General features: G+C 41.1%; 1 protein-coding gene across 1 annotated transcript; it reads right to left on the bottom strand.

Moving 5' to 3' along the window:
• Positions 1–3,903: 3,903 nt before the first annotated feature.
• LOC124003986 (dual specificity protein phosphatase 6-like) lies at positions 3,904–8,373 on the bottom strand. Its single transcript, XM_046312703.1, has 3 exons — positions 7,405–8,373; positions 6,752–7,186; positions 3,904–5,731 (listed from the first exon to the last, which is right to left on the bottom strand). Exons 1-3 carry the CDS (start codon positions 7,802–7,804, stop codon positions 5,418–5,420), a joined length of 1,149 nt encoding a protein of 382 aa, XP_046168659.1. The 5' UTR covers positions 7,805–8,373; the 3' UTR covers positions 3,904–5,417.
• Between the last annotated feature and the right edge of the window lie 9,344 nt (positions 8,374–17,717).

The raw sequence follows: 17,717 nt of genomic DNA, 5'->3' as shown, positions 1-17,717 counted from the left end.
ACATGAGGAATGCATGGAGCCATGGTTATTCTAGAAAAGTTATATTTGTTGTTTCATGTTAGGCAAAAGTTGGTTCATTAGAAACCTTGGAATCGGCTCTTTCCGATAGCGTATAGCAATCAAAACATCTGACCTGCATTGACCTCTGCAGGATGATATGGAATAAGTGCTATTTGGTAAGCTCCTAGTTTCTTTGTTAATGCACACTGTCAATGCAAGCTGCGCAGGTAATCAGTCTCTTTATTCTCTATTCGACAATTGATAATAATGTCACCCATCAGACTGTTGTCAATTTTCATCATGACTTTCGGTCACATCTATTATTATTGTTATTTTATGTGTGAAATTAGTTCAAATATAGTGTAGGTGTGTTTGGATGGGCCAACTGGACTGGAAACGGTTGTCTCCAGAAAATACACTATCATCTTATTTTAGAATTTACAGTCTATGCACTTCTGCATCAATCAATATTTTCTGACTGATTTGCATTTGGTTTCCTGAGGTATTATGTATTAATTATTTATACAATTGAAATATCAGTGGTCAGAATGACTGTCATGGCCATTTTAGTAGTTATGGATTCCCAGCACTCTGTGTGCCAGCAATGATCAACAACCAATTTGACAGGGCTTGAATATTTTTTTAAATATTTTTAAAAATAATAGTAGTAACAATGTTGCACCATTCAGGTGTGGAAGAGACCCAGAAAGACTTAAAGCTGTAATCACTGCCAAAGGTGCTTCTACACAGTATTGTCATAGGAGGGGTGAATGGTTATGGAAATTAAATATTTCTGTATTTCATTTTCAATACATTTGTATTCACTTTGTCATTATGGGGTATTGTGTGTAGATGGGTGAGAAAAAATATATTTAATACATTTTGAATTCAGGCTGAAACACAGCTAAATGTGGAATAAGTCAAGGGGTGTGAATACTTTCTGAAGGCACTATAGTTCACAATCATATATCACACATTATATCACACATTGATATCCAAAACCACTGTCATGGTTAAAAAATAAGATATTTTAAAATGTCCTGCCCACAAAATATGGCCATGTTCCAACAGGGGTTATGAAGACCCGCATCAATAGCATAGCTCTCCCAGAACTCTGAATGACAGGCCACTCATATCAGCTGAGGAATGGAATGCCTGTGTGGCATGCCCCCTTTAAGTCACAGCCAGCTGGCCCCTGCCTTCACTGATCTGATCTAGGGGCTGTTCACAGGAAGTCAATGGACAACCAGGAGCTGTCAGGAGCCAGCTAGCTTTTGGTCTGACTCAACTACTTGACTTCAGTCAGACATTTAGCGACAACAGCAGCTGGGATCAAACAGAGTTTGTGTGGATAATGTCAAACAACGTATGTGAGTTTGTATTGAAATGAATTTGAGACTATTGAGCACAGCTCCACATTTACATTTACATTTAAGTCATTTAGCAGACGCTCTTATCCAGAGCGACTTACAAATTGGTGCATTCACCTTATGACATCCAGTGGAACAGTCACTTTACAATAGTGCATCTAAATCTTAAAGGGGGGGGTGAGAGGGATTACTTATCCTATCCTAGGTATTCCTTAAAGAGGTGGGGTTTCAGGTGTCTCCGGAAGGTGGTGATTGACTCCGCTGTCCTGGCGTCGTGAGGGAGTTTGTTCCACCATTGGGGGGCCAGAACAACTCCAGAACAACTATGTTGACAACTGGTTATAAACAATTGCCAAAAATGCACCCATTATAGTCAAACATGTCACCATATGTTACAATTGTTTTGAAGTAACTCTGTCTACACACCATTTTGTCTATATACAAAAGCTTTCTCTTTTCCCCACACACATACATAACTACCTTCACCCCCACCCCTCCAGTGCCCTGTATGGTCTGTCATGTCCCAAACGAGGTGTCTCCGTGAGAGTGAGTGTGATGGGTGAGGTTGCCAGTCCCTCTCCACGTCCCCATGCCCTTCTAAATATAGAGAGGTAGTTTCCTGTGCCCTGTAATACGGGGCATTAAAACAGCAAAGGCCAGGCCAGTGGACAGGAAGAGCCAGCATGAGGCCCAGAGAGCCTGGCGTACCACACATTCCCCCCAGCTGTCAATCAACAGTCCAACCCAACATTACATCAGGGGGATACTAAATATAGTATAGTCACTCTGGTACGGTGTCTGCACTATATTCTCTCTGGCACAGTGTTGGCTGTTGGTTCCAAAGTACTATTGATAATTTATTAGAGGTTCACTGCTAAATAATACGAATTAGCACATAAGCTAATATGCTAAAAATACATTCAAAATATTCTTCCCATGAACCATAGAACCAAATGACACCAACTTTGGAATGTAGGTCCATGGTGCATGTCTTAACTTAGTCTAAAAAAAGATAATTGGTGAAAAGATGGCTGAGTTATTGATAAATCAAAATCCGATTTTACGTGATATTCTAAACCACCGTAAATCCACTGCACAGTGGTCTATCAACTTGAAACTTGTCGCAATCATGGACATTCATAAGATGAACCCCACTGGTATTAATCTCTCAAAAAACAAGCAAACTATTAACAACTCATTCTTTGCATGTGCAGTGATAATGCTCAGAATCATCTGCAATCGTCTTCTCCTCATGAACAATACATCCGATTCCTTTCAAATGTTTTATGTAGGCTCATTACACCAGTTGTTTAGATGCTTTTTAAAGTCAAACTTGTTGCTGCATTTAAATATGGCTGCACTGTACGTATAGATGCACGTTAGCACATAAGCTACTGTAGTTCCTACATGATAGTGCTTTGTTATCCAACTGATCTTGTCCTTTCTGTCAACCTGTGAACCCAGTTCATTGGTGCTCGCAGTTATATTCTGAATGTGTTTAGTTTGTCATGGTATGAAGTAAACACTTTTTTTATGAAGCCCTTTAATTATGTCTCTTTGTGTTAAAAAATATTAGAGATCTTGGAAATGCATTGCTTGACAATTCAGATCATAGCATGTGGAAATCCTAGGTCCACCATCTGAAAACAATTGGCTAATCTACGGAGTTGCATGTACTGTAGGCCTATAGATGGTCCTGCTTTTACGTCACACCAAAGCATTGACACACTAATACACTCCAATAGCCTATATGTACTAATATATACGTGTGTGTGTGACACATGTGCATGTGACACAGTCACTTCACCGACATGGAATTATTTAAATGTGTGAACAGCTGTTAGCATTGAGTGTGAACATGATCTCCTGTTTAGCCGTGAGGATTGTCTCTCAATGCTCTCCAGATCTTAACAAGTACACACCACACCATCCACAGTGTCAGGGAACACTATGTTTAAGGACTTTAAGTTCCCTTTGATGGGCTGCTTTGCTCAAACAAAGGCAATCACCTTCAGGAAGTGCCTCAGGGACTGACTGTGTGTGTGTGTGTGTGTGTGTGTGTGCTCCCCAACCTAGAAAAACCAGTCCTTCAGAGATTCAGTCAATCAGTCATGCAATCTGTTAGTGTGACCGGAATCACTGTGTGTACTTCTAATTATGTACAGCACAAGTTCAGTAACATTTTGGATGAGTTCCCAAAGGAACATAATGTGCCAGTGAGACACATCATGTTATACAACACTGGTGGTGTGACAATGTGTTAAGTGTTATTTTGTATTGGATAATTGCTGCATTTGAGAGCTGCATTAACCTATGTGGTTAAAGAACACCCATTTGTTTGTGAATGGCTCATTCTGTGTCATCTGGCTGATGATTGTCACGTGCACACACACACACACACACACACACACACAGTATGTGCGATGGTTAAAGTGGAACCGAGGAGTTGGAGAGTCCACTTAATGTACATAAAGACAATGTGTGGACACTGTAAAAAAACATCAACTGTTGAGCAATGAAAAAAAGACATTGGTAGAAGTAGACAAAATATGAATTTATTAATAACTTATCATTTCTTTACATTCGTAAGAGAGGAGTGTAGACTCGAGGAGTGGTGGGTGTTGAAACCAAAATGTCTTTCTTCCCCCATAGACAGGTGTTCTCTCAGAAGGGAGGGACAACAAAATCCTCCCATAATCAGGATTTTCTTCTCAACCAACAAAAAAACCTACATTTCACAGAGGCAAGGTGAGCAAGGCCTACTGCTTTGTCAACATCTCCCAGACTTTGAAAAGCCTTGACCACAGATAAGAATGAACTCATGTTAACCCCCATTGTTCCCCACTAAACATCAACAGAGCGTAGCAATCTTAAGTTGGCTTCCATAAAGCTAGTTCTACCATAACTGAATAACAAATCAAGTTTCTTAACATAGCCATGCACTGACAGACGGTTTCAGTGATTGGTTAAAATTATTTTTAACAGTCATTTTGATGTGGCTCAATTTGGTAGAATTGTGATAGGTGGTGAAAGCATAGTTCGGGCAAAGTCCTTGGAGGGTTAATGCACAAGAACCATTCTATGTCCAGAACTAAGGCATACAACCAATGTGACTCTGATTTGTGTGAGGGTGGATGCAAAAATGGCCTGTCGGGCTGAATTCATATATAAAGGAAATATATGAAATATATTACACAAATACATTTATTAACGATTCTTGGAAAACCACACTACATTTTTTTGTTGGCATAATAAACTTAAACATACTGATCAATAAACAGTTGGTTTGCTTAAATAAAGTAGAAGATAAACAACAAAAAATCTTCAGCACCCACTTGTTGCAAAGGGTATACTAGAGCAAGGCTAGACTTTATTGTCTTTTATATTAAGAAATATACACATGTATAAATGATTCAAATGACTCCACACATGTAAAATTGAGTTCAATATACTGTGGCGTCTTAACCGGGGGTGTTTTACCCTAAACAGGCAAATCTTCACAGAAGACATGTAATATGCACCAGAAACAAAAGTATTGAAGGTGCATGTGCTAGCCCAAAAAACAAAAAGGTATTTATAGTCATATATATACACATGTATGTTCAGATAGAACAATCATGTCTCTTTGGCACACCAGCCTTTCATCGTGAAATTAAACGTACAATTGACCACCAGATCACTTTACTTCTCTTTCAACGCATTTACAGAAATAACAAATTGAGGCAAAAACCTAGTCCAGTCCAAAATTAATATAGGGTTCTAGAAAGTTAATGTGCTTTCTTTTTCTCTCTCTTCCCCATCTTCTCTCTTTCTATCATTCTTTCTCTGTCCCTGTTTTTGCAGCAGCTGCTTCTGAGCCGTTTGGCAGACCGACCACGTGCCCCTTCAGCAGCCATTCTTGGCAGCTGGTAACCTCAAGCCAACTGTGTCAATAACGGCAGGATGTCATCATGTCACAACAGGTGACGGAAATAAAGTAGAGAAACATTGCAGCGTTTCAGGTTTCATTAAATCTCCAAGCCAGTAGGGGGCGACGATGGCGCTGCCTCACGTGGATTCCAGAGGGTCCAGCTGGAAGACGTTGTGGTTGGTGGGGGTGGTGAAGTACAGGGGTTGTGTGGGGGCCGCAACCCGGTTATCGCAGGGGCTCTTCAGGCCCAGGGTGCGCTCAAAGTCCAGGAGTTGGCCCATGAAGTTGAAGTTTGGCGAGATGTTGGACTTCTTCATCTTGACAATGTCGTAGGCGTCGTTCATGGACAGGTTGAGCTTCTGCATGAGGTACGCCACGGTGACTGTCACCGAACGGCTGATGCCGGCCAGACAGTGGACCAAGACGCCGCATTTCTGACTGCGAGCCTCATCTGAGAAGGAGGGGAAAAAAGAGGAACATGTTAGACTTTAGTCAGATATGCATCAAGTGTATTCTGAGAAAACACAGCGATACAAAAACAATTGCTCTGAACATACTTCGGCTGTGGAAGGACTAGTGGAAGGGCAACCAGATAAAACAGTGCCTGTGGTAAACACGGACTAAACCAGTTCCACGGTTAAGCGGCGGAAGTCTGAAATGATCATAACAGTCTCAGGCCCAGACACATCCATCAACAAACCGCTGTGGTACTCTGAGCATAAACAGAGCAGACATTCTTTAATTTGGCCTGGAGTACCACGACTTGGAAATTGACAATTAACGCTCTATCAGGCTGCCCGAGTTACTTGATAATGGTGCCATTAGGGCGTATAAACGTAGGAGTTATGAGGGCACCCTGTCAGGGCTAACAGGATGTCAACAGAGCCTGTAAATGGCTCTCTTTGTGAAGGGAACACGTCGCTGGGCTGTCCTAGATTACTTTCAATGGCCGCTTCCTTCCTGTTGTGCTCAAATTACCCCCTCCCTCCGCTCGTTCTACCCCTCTCCAATTTCCACACAGGCCTTTGTATTACAATTACACAAGCCTGAGGTAAGCTAGGCCCCGGCTGCAGACCAAAAAGGCAGACACAGGAAGTGTTCCATTGAAGTTTAATAATTGTAATTTGGGAGTAGTTTATTGTTATGGGGCATAGAACTAGTATAAAATGTATCTGCTTGGCACAATGGACTTAATCTGGTTCCCTCTGACTGATAAGAAAGTACTCTAGGACACCTATAATCCAAATTGCACAATAACAACTAAATAACTTCCTGGTGATAAGATATCTTATTAATACGTTTCAGTTCCTGTACTGTGAGCCCGTGGTTTTCACTTGTTACGCCCAATATATGCGGAAATGTACAACAACTATAAAATAGACCTGTTTTATTTATTACCCTGTGCGTTTACTGTGCGTAAATTAGAATAGGAGAGCTATCCATGTGCTTGAATGTAAGCTATTGCGTTTACCTATGAAGCTAATGGCTTCCGGGAAGAACTGTGACAGATTTTGGCTCCAGTGATCAGAGATGGGGATCTGCTTGTACTTGAATTCCCCGGCGTTCTCGAACATGTTGGGCAGGTTCGGAGTCACATTCAGAATGTACTTGATGCCGAACTCTTCTAGAATGTCTAAGTTGGTGGAATCCTTGGCGCAGCCCAGGTAGAGGTGTGGGAGGATCTCCACTGGGAAGGAGGGCTGGGGGTTGGAGAGGGGACTGCCATCTGAGTCTGTGGCGCTGGTTGGGTCCCTGTCGATGTCTGACTCGATGTCGGATGAGTCGGAGCTTATCCGCAGACCCCCAAGGCCGAGCACCTGGGCAGTGGGAGAACTGCTATTGAAAGAGCCATCAAGATTGGTCTCGCACAGGGCAGGGAACTCGGCTTGGAATTTATTGAAACCACCTGTAAGATGAAGGAAATAATATTGCTAGACAAATCCATTGATATAAACAGGCAGAGGCTACACAATGTGATGACCTAATATATTTGCATTATCATATACGTTTTTAGCTGCAAATGCATCAAAATGTTCACTTATTGGTTATTAATGTATTTACCGAATTAGGCCAACATTTTAGTAGAAAATGTGCGCTTCTGGAAAAAACAATAACAACACTCACCTTCAAGGTAAAACGCCTTGTAGCCCTCGTCTTTCATCTTCTTCAGGAGCAAGCCCAGCACGGAGCCCCCGTCTACATTTTCGTTCCATTCCCTGCTGTACTCGTCATACAGCACGATAGTGTCCGTCTTGCACCGCCGCGCAAATCTCTCCCGATCCTCGCCGTTTGAGAGCAGGCACTTGATGGGAAGATGGCCATTCTTCAGCCGCCGGAGCATCAGACTTGGGATGACCACGTTAATCGCCGTTTCGACGTGCGAGGACTCGTATAGCTCCAGCGCTCTGCAGTCCATTACCAATAGGCAGTCTTTGCGCGTCTGGAGCTGCTTTTGCAGCCACTCCACGGTCTTGCTGATTGCCATTACCGATTCGAACTGAGCGGGCTTGGGCTTGTCAAGCATTTAGCAAAACAAATATGTTCACTTCACTGCAGGAAAAGTATGTGGTTGGTCCCTGTAGGCTACAGCAAAAAAAGCCGCCAACGTTATGACGACTAGAGCATTGAGGAAATGGCAGCGCACACTGGTCGAGAAAAAAAATATTCTGAAATAACTGCAGAAATGAAAACGGATATCGGCTATTGCATTTCTCCCGGAAATCAGCAAAACACGAATTTCTTATATATCCTACTACAGAAGCGCCTATACACTAGCACTCATTCATGTAGCGGCTGGAAGAATGTCCATGTATTTATCAATGACTCACTAGTCAGCACTGACGTTGTCTTCGTATTATATAACTCAGGCTTTTGCTGTAGAAAATATTCTTCTTCTGTAAAAATCTATCTTAAACGGATTGACTGCAGGACAGTTGCAAAGCATTTGTCACCAATTTCCAATAATCAATTTATTCTTCTGTCGTCTATTCCCAACCTTCTCGTTGTGAATAAGCCTCTTTTGTTGTTGTCGAGGCTGGTTCGTTGATGATGTGCTTTCCGCAGCGCCAAGCTAGTGAATGGTTACAAACGCGAGGCGTTTCAATGGATACATTATATCCGCCAGCCAATCAGAGGGCGCCGAGCAGTCATTACCCTGGAAACGGGGCCGGATGGAAGAAACTGTGTTGATGAATTGTTAATAAGTTTGTCATTCACAAAAACGGAAAGGAATTTCCGCTCGGGATCAAGTGAGTGCAAACAAACAGAAGCGGCACTGCAGGGGAAGGAAGAAGAGGGCTATTACTTATTGCGTAGAGGGGGATCCTACCTTGTCCTCAGATTTCTTAATGTCAAAGTTGCGCTATAACAAGATTGTTGATCGTTGAGGCAGAGTTGTAGAGAGGCAGCCTATTTGCATATGGGACACATTATTGCTTTTTTGAACGTTTTGGAACCTCTGTCTAAATTAATCCGTTTTTCATTGTTGTATTTGTCAATTAAATGAAACATGTTTATGATTCCATGACATTTTAAATTATTTAATTAATACATGGATATATTGCAATTTAACGTGGTTTGTAAATTATGTTAAGATTCCAATTCATTGGGTGGAAAAGATGTGCAAAATGAATGCGTAAAATCAAACGTGGACAAGTTTCCAATGTCCATACAAACGTTCACCTACAGTATATCTGTGCTACACACCTACAGTAGGCTATAGGCCTATGATACAGAGAGGATTAAATACAGTTGAACTCGGACGTTTACATACACCTCAGCCAAATACATTTAAACTCAGTTTTTCACAATTACTGACAAATTCCTCGTCTTAGGTCAGTTACAAGACCATCGTCTGACCATCGCTTAATGAGAGGTCTGGTTAGCAGATATCGCTGAATTTGTTCAGGAAATGTGTCATTCTAATGTCAAAATAATAAGAGTGATTTATTTCAGCTTTTATTTCTTTCATCACATTCCACGTGGGTCAGAAGTTTATGTACACTCAATTTGTATTTCGTAGCAGAGCCTTTAAATTGTTTAACTTGGGTCAAATGTTTAGGGTAGCCTTCCACAAGCTTCCCACAATAAGTTGGGTGAATTTTGGCCCATTCCTCCTGACAGAGCTGGTGTAACTGAGTCAGATTTGTAGGCCTCCTTGCTCTCACACGCTTTTTCAGTTCTGCCCACAAATTTTCTTTGGGATGAGGTCAGGCCTTTGTGATGGCCACTCCATTACCCTGACTTTGTTGTCCATAAACCGTTTTGCCACAACTTTGGAAGTATGCTTGGGGTCATTGTCCATAAGGAAGACCCATTTGCGACCAAGCTTTAACTTCCTGACTGATGTCTTGAGATATTTCTTAAATATATACACATCATTTTCCTACCCCATGATGCCATGTATTTTGTGAAGTGCACCACTCCCTCCTGCAGCAAAGCACCCCCACAACATAATGCCGCCACCCCTGTACTTCACGGTTGGGATGGTGTTGTTCAGCATGCAAGCATCCCCATTTTTCCTCCAAACATAACGATGTTTATTGTGGCCAAACAGTTCTATTTTTGTTTCATCAGACCAGAGGACATTTATCCAAAAAGTAAGATTGTTGTCCCCATGTGTAGTTGCAAACCGTATTCTGTTTTTTTTTATGGCGGTTTTGAAGCAGTGGATTATTCCCTGCTGAGCGGCCTTTCAGGTTATGTCGAGATAGGACTCGCTTTCGTATCTGTTTCCGCCAGCATCTTCACAAGGTCCTTTGCTGTTGTTCTTGGATTGATTTGCACTTTTCGCACCAAAGTACGTTCATCTCTATGAGACAGAGTGCGTCTCCTTCCTGGTCTCATGGTGTTTATACTTGCATACTACTGTTTGTACAGATGAACGTGGTACCTTCAGGCATTTGGAAATTGCTCCCAAGGATGTGCCAGACTTGGAGGTCTACAATTTTTCTTTTGATTTTCCCATGTTGTCAAGCAAAGAGGAACTGAGTTTGAAGGTGGGCCTTGAAATACATCCACAGGTACACCTCCAATTGACTCAAATAATGTCAATTAGCCTATCAGAAGCTTCTCAAGCCATGACAAAATTTTCTGGAATTTTCCAAGCTGTTTAAAAGCGCCGTCAACTTAGTGTATGTTAACTTCTGACCCACTGGAACTGTGATACAGTGAATTATAAGTGATCTTTCTGTAAACAATTGTTGGAAAAATTACTTGTGTCATGCACAAAGTAGATGTCCTAACCGACTGGCCAAAACTATAGTTTGTTAACAAGAAATTTGTGGAGTGGTTGAAAAATTAGTTTTAATGACTCCAACCTAAGTGTATTTAAACTTTCGACTTCAACTGTATGCTAGGATTTTCTGAAACAGAAGTGCATGGGTTAAATGCTATGGTGCCTGTCGTTATTATATCGTTGTCCTTTTGCTACACAAATAATTGGGTTTCAGAGCTTTGTCTAGGATCAGTTTACGTTTTATTGTTTAAATCATCTCTCTCTCATCAGCCATATTGGTTGGCCTATCACTATATTATGTTATGTCCTCTCTCACACCTCAGTAATATGAACTGCCTTGCATGATGTCACAAAACAGTACCACATAAGAGAGTAATGTTTATCTTGTGAAATCATAAGGCTGTTTTAAGTTAAAGTTGTTATGAAGCAGGAATGTCAAACTCAATCAGTGCACAGAGTGACATTGAAAAAACACTGGTCTAAGGCACTGCATCTCAGTGCTAGAGGAGTCACTACAGACATCCTGGTTCGATTCCAGGCTGTATCACAACCAGCTGTGATTGGGAGTCCCATAGGGCGGCGCACAATTGCCCCTGCATTGTCCGGTTTGGCAGGTGTTGGCTGTCATTGTAAACAAGAATTTGTTCTTATTAACTGACTTGCTTACTTAAATCAAGGTTAAATTATATATATATATTTTTTTAAATATTTTTTTATTGTAGGCCAGACATAACCTATTATGTTTGTTTTTACAAAAACACTTGCATACAACTGCAAACTGGCCATTGTTCTAATAGAAAAAATATGGCCCTTTGTAATGTCCACTGATGTAGATAAAATGCTATATTTTGCATCCTAACATATTAAAACAAAATAAGAGATAAATAATATATGTATCCAGCCGTTGTTGCTATAGTTGCAGATGGATAGTATGCTAATCAAAGAGGATTTAATAACTCCAAATAACAACAATTTAGCTAGGTGGGTTGTAACATTTAAACTTAAAACATGTTTTTAATTTTGTGGTACTGCATGGATCACCGGTGTGGTTGAATGCAGCATTGCTGTATGGTGCACTCAAAATGTCTTTGAAACCTTTTGTGACTAGGGGGCATTATTTTCATTTTTGGAAAAATAACATTCCCGTAGTAAACGGGATATTTTGTCAGGACAAGATGCTAGAATATGCAGATAATTGACAGCTTAGGATAGAAAACACTCTAAAGTTTCCAAAACTGTAAAAAATATTGTCTGTGAGTATAACAGAACTGATATTGCGGGCGAAAGCCTGAGAAAAATCCAATCCGGAAGTGCCTCATGTTTTGAAAGCGCTGTGTTCCAATGCGTCCCTATTGAGCAGTGAATGGGCTATCAACCAGATTACTCTTTTTCCGTATTCCCCAAGGTGTCTACCGCATTGTGACGTAGTTTTACGCATTTATGTTGAAGAATACCCGTAAGCGGCTACATTGCGCAACTGGTCACCTGATGGCTCCCAGAGTGATTCTCGTGTAAAATACAGAGGTAGCCATTATTCCAATCGGTCCTACTGAAAAACCAATTGTCCCGGTGGATATATTATCGAATAGATATTTGAAAAACACCTTGAGGATTGATTATAAACAACGTTTGCCATGTTTCTGTCGATATTGGAGCTAATTTGGAATATTTTTCGGCGTTTTCGTGACTGCAATTTCCGGGCGATTTCTCAGCCAAATGTGAAGAACAAACGGAGCTATTTCACCTACAAAAATAATATTTTTGGAAAAAAGGAACATTGGCTATCTAACTGGGAGTCTCGTGAGTGAAAACATCCGAAGCTCATCAAAGGTAAACTATTTAATTTGATTGTTTTTCTGATTTCCGTGACCAAGTTACCTGCTGCTAGCTGGACAAAATGCTATGCTAGGCTATCAATAAACTTACACAAATGCTTGTCTAGCTTTGGCTGTAAAGCATATTTTGAAAATCTGAGATGACAGGGTGATTAAGAAAAGGCTAAGCTGTGTCTCAATATATTTCACTTGTGATTTTTATGAATAGGAATATTTTCTAGGAATATTTATGTCCGTTGCGTTATGGTAATTAGTGTCAGTCGATGATTACGCTCCCTCATGCGGGATGGGGAGTCATTAGAGGTTAATTGAGTAGCAAGCCTAGGCTATTGCTCAAATGTTGCTGTAATAGGCCTGCATTTGCATGGCATTTTGTTGCAGGTTTTGTATTTTGGTTATTCATTGACAAGCTTTAAACACCAAAGCCAGACTGCAACATTTTAGTAGCCTAGCTAGGACTGTGGACTGTGTCTGTACACTTTCCCTCCTCTGCACGCTGTAAACCGTACACAGGAAAAGCAGTGCAATTGATGTTGCATTCAGGAACGCAATCTCACCAGGCTGTATTTTTATAAAGCACACTTTTTGACAAGCAAGATTATGTTATATGTAGGCTACAGCAATTACTCATTGGTACCGAAACTTGGCATAGACATTTAGCCTACAACACGTTTAAACATTGGGTCTGGTAGAAGATTTGGTCAGTGCCATTAGTGATATGATACAGGGCACTGGCTATCTGTGTGTGGGTGTGGGGCTGGGAGGAGAGGTGCGTGGCAATTCACTGCGTGCAGCAGTTTGGCAGTTTAATGTCATTTATTTTGTATTTAACCTTTATTTAACTAGAGAAGTCATTTAAGAACAAATTCCTACTTACAATGAAGGCCTAATGACGGCAGTGCTTGCTGTAACTTGTAGTGCAGCTCATCGCGGACAGTATGGAAGATGGCCGAAACTAATTGACAACCCAAATCATTGCGCAGGCCAGATAGAAATGTGTCATGGTCCGGATTCAGCCTGCAGGCTTTGTCATAAGAAAACCTAACATGCCAAGACTAAGACTTTTCTGTAATTTCAACAGTAAAACACTAGGGTACACAGTATAATACAACACACATGTTTCACAGCGTTAATGCTGTAGATTGCACTGGATAATGGGTAAAATGCTGGAAAATACTGTTATTAACTGTAATTTCGGAAGCCTCCTGTAAACATTACTCTAACATGCTGTACAAACAGGAAGACTGGCGAATAAAATCTAACCCCAGACCAACAGGCTGCTGAATAGCCACCACTACCTTTGATGTCTTCACTATTTTTCTACAATGTAGAAAATAGTGAAAAAACATTGAATTAGTAGGTGTGTCGAAACTTTTGACTGGTACCATATGTGTTAACTTCTTGTTACTTCTACTGTCAATTATGTTGTTAATTCGTTTTTAATGTTATTATCAATTTGAATAAATGTATTTTATCTACGAAATTGTTTTTCTTACATTTAGATTTCAGGTAGAATTTCACAAAATGTACAGCATTATCCTGGTACATTACAGAATTCCTGTACATTTACAGTAAGCAAATAGTACTGTAAAACATATTACAGCATATCTGTTGTAAAGCAAAATTACAGTATTAAGCTGCCCCCTGTGGTGTCAGTATAATGTTGTACATTTACAAGGAAAAGTTTTACAATGAGGTTTGGACAATAGTGATGCCACTGTTGATTGTGTTTACTGAATCTTACTCGGGTGACAAAATGAGCTTGATATTTTTTTAGCGCTTAGGGATATCCCACGCAAACACACACACACACACAAGATTCTCTTAGGCCGAGGTGAGTCTGTGTAGTTATATGAAATGTGGAGCAGCACCACCAACAGACTTTTAAACCTTCTGCCTGTCACATTTAAATAGCCCCATGTTCTGGCTGAATGGAGCCAAGCTGTTTCTTTTCAGGAACAAATGGCCTCTGCCCCCTTTACCCCATCCCACATCTCTCCCTTTCCTCTTTCTCTATACCGTCCATCTTTCAATCTCTCCAATACTGATTTCTCTCTCTCTTTCCCTTTCCTTTCTCCATTCATCTCTCTCCCTCCCTCCCTCCCCTCTCCACCACCCTCCCTCCCTCGCTCTCCTGTTAATCTACTTGCCCTCCTTGTTTCTCAGCCACTGGGTGCTTGTTGTCTAACTGGGAAATCCTTTGTCCGTTCACAAAAGCTCCCTGTATCCAGCAGTCGTGAGGCCTGGACTGGAGCCACGGGACTACAGATGGGGTCGGGGAGGGAGTGTGTGCACGCTTGTGTGCATGTGTGTGAGAGAGCTTGAGGGAGAGAGAGATTGACCTAGAGAGAATGTGTGTGCATGTGTGATAAAGTGTGTAGGCTGAACAGGGTAGCAGCTTAACTTTCTATGGCCGGTTCACAATATTCAACTTCCTGTAAGTTCCCTACGTCGGCCACCAACGGAGAGAAAGTTCCAGACATCCCAGAAAAGACACAACACAGAGACCTAACAGACGACTGTCACTGGGTGATAAGAACCACCGTCTTTCTCCTGTTACCAAAACAATTATGTTATCTGATGTAGTCAACCCACACTGGGATCACAAGCACTCACTTCCGTGACAACCATCAATTTCAGCTTTAACCCAAGCAAGGTGAAGAGGGCAACTTTTTCTAAATGCTTCCATGTACACAAATGAGCAGCATATTATACTCCAGTTGGAGCCTGAGAAAATGAAGATTAGCACCGGATGAGATGCCTGCCATTTTATGGGCTAACCAGTTGTGCTATTTTGTGTTGTTTTCGTGTTGTTTGTAACTTATTTTGTACATAATGTTTCAGCCACGGTCTGTTTTGACCCAAAAGAGCTTCTGGATATCAGAACAGCGATAACTCACCTCGAACTGGATGAAGATTTTTTCTTTAATGAGTCAGACGCAAAGGATTTACTGCAGATATCCGACCAGGCCCAAATCCCCATCATGGACAAGGTCCGGGTGCCTTGTGAGAATTTGTCGGCATCTGGGTAACCCGCCTCTACCATCCGTCCTATTGGCCAACATACAATCATTGGAAAATAAACTGGATGAGCTCCGTTCAAGACTATCCTACCAACGGGACATTAAAAACGGTAATATCTTATGTTTCAACAGAATGGACATTATACAGTTAGCTGGGTTTTCCGCAAGACAGAACAGCTGTGTCTGGTAAGACAAGGAGTGGCAGTCTGTCTATTTGTCAATAATAGCTGGTGTGCAAAATCTAAATGAATAACTTCTTATGGCTTAGATCCCGCTTACGGAATCGATATTGCAACAGCCAGTGAAAGTGCAGGGCGCCAAATTCAAACAACAGGAATCTCATAATTAAAACTTCTCAAACATACAAGTATTATACACCATTTTAAAGATAAACGTCTTGTTTATACAACCCCGTGTCCGATTTCAAAAAGGCTTTACGGCGAAAGCATACCAAACAATTATGTTAGGTCAGCGCCTAGTCACAAAAAACATACAGCCATTTTACAGCCAAAGAGAGGAGTCACGAAAAGCCGAAAAGGAGATAAAATGAATCACTAACCTTTGATGATCTTCATCAGATGGCACTCATAGGACTTCATGTTACACAATACATGTATGTTTTGTTCAATAAAGTTCATATTTATATCCAAAGATCTCAGTTTACATTGGCGCGTTATGTTCAGTAATGTTTTGCCTCCAAAACATCTGGTGATTTTGCCGAGAGCCACATCAATTTACAGAAATACTCATCATAAACATTGATGAAAGATACAAGTGTTACACATAGTTTTAAGCAAACGCTGTGTCAGATTTCAAAAAAGCTTTACGGCGAAAGCATACCCTGCGGAAATCTGAGTACAGCGCAGTCCCATCATTTGTCCAAAAACCTCCTTTTTTGTTTGTACGTTTAGTTCACCAATCCAAATGCACAAGGCACGAGCACAAAGTTAAGACGAAAAGTCAAAAAAGTTCCATTACAGTGCGTAGAAACATGTCAAATTATGTACATAATCAATCTTTAGGATGTTTCTATCATACATCTTCAATAATATTCCTTTGTCATCAGAAAGGAAACGGATATCGCGCTCACGGCTGTGCACGAGACTTAGCTAAAGGTTTTCAGCCTGACCACCTACTTTGAGTGGTCTTATTCGCTCCCCTTTCACAATAGAAGCCTGAAACAACTTTCTACAGACTGTTGACATCTAGTGGAAGCCTTAGGAAGTGCAATCTGACCAAATTTACACTATATTGGATAGGCAACCACTTGAAAAACTACAAACCTCAGCTTTCCCACTTCCTGGTTGGATTTTTCTCAGGTTTTCGCCTGCCATATGAGTTATGTTATACTCACAGACATCATTCAAACAAATTTAGAAACTTCAGAGTGATTTCCATCCAAATCTCCTAATGATATGCATATCCTAGCTTCTGAGCCTGAGTAGCAGGCAGTTTACTCTGGGCATGCTTTTCATCCGGAGGTGAAAATACTGCCCCCTAGCCCAAAAAGGTTTGAACTCCACACACAGAGACACGTACAACGCATATCTGACCATAATTATGTCCTCCTGATTTTTGCTTACAATCAATAAATAAAGCAGAAAGTACCAGTACCACTCACTACGGAAGTGGTTAGATGACGCAGATGCTAAGCTACAGGACTGTTTTGCTGGCACAGACTGGAATATGTTTCATCCGATGGCATTGAGGAGTATGTGGCGAAATCCTGCACGGAGCCTTTAACGTGCCCTGCCATTTTAAGAGTGCATCAGCAGTCAGGAAGGAGGAAATAAAGATAGTTATTCTGGCTCTCTGTGTGGAGCACTCGGTTGGCGTGGCAGTTTGACAGTGTGTGCAACTCTGCAGAACAATATTTTAGCATGGTGAAGTGTCGATCGGCAGTATTACTGTTCTAGGTCGTGGTTGTAATCTTTTGGGACCTCTCATGTCATTGTTCGCATGGACTAGCAGCAACATTGTTGCGAAGCTTTGAAAAACAAACCAACAAACCAGGTGTATCAGATGGACAGACAGTGCAACTGCAAGCCTGAAGTCAACAGCTAAGACCACCCCCATCTCTCTCTCGCTCTAATTTCCCTCAATTGCTCTAGTGCTTTTCACTGCAGCAGACTTTCTTTTTTCCCTCTGTGCTCCTTTTGATGTTCAGTGTCGTTAGACTATCAGTCCTCTGCCAATTGTTTTTGGTGTGACATTTTAGTTAAAGGAAATTTGTGTGAGTTCTTGTCTATTGTTGTTTGAACTGCATTGATTTTGTATGTGACTATTTAAATCTGGGCGAGAAGATTTTTGGACATTTTAAGGCCTTTGTTTGGTATTTGGTCT

Source organism: Oncorhynchus gorbuscha, linkage group LG02, assembly GCF_021184085.1.
Source record: "Oncorhynchus gorbuscha isolate QuinsamMale2020 ecotype Even-year linkage group LG02, OgorEven_v1.0, whole genome shotgun sequence".
In the NCBI taxonomy this organism is placed as follows: Eukaryota; Metazoa; Chordata; class Actinopteri; order Salmoniformes; family Salmonidae; genus Oncorhynchus; species Oncorhynchus gorbuscha.
Note: the sequence above shows the minus strand (reverse complement) of the source record. Positions and strands in the feature narration are given on the sequence as shown.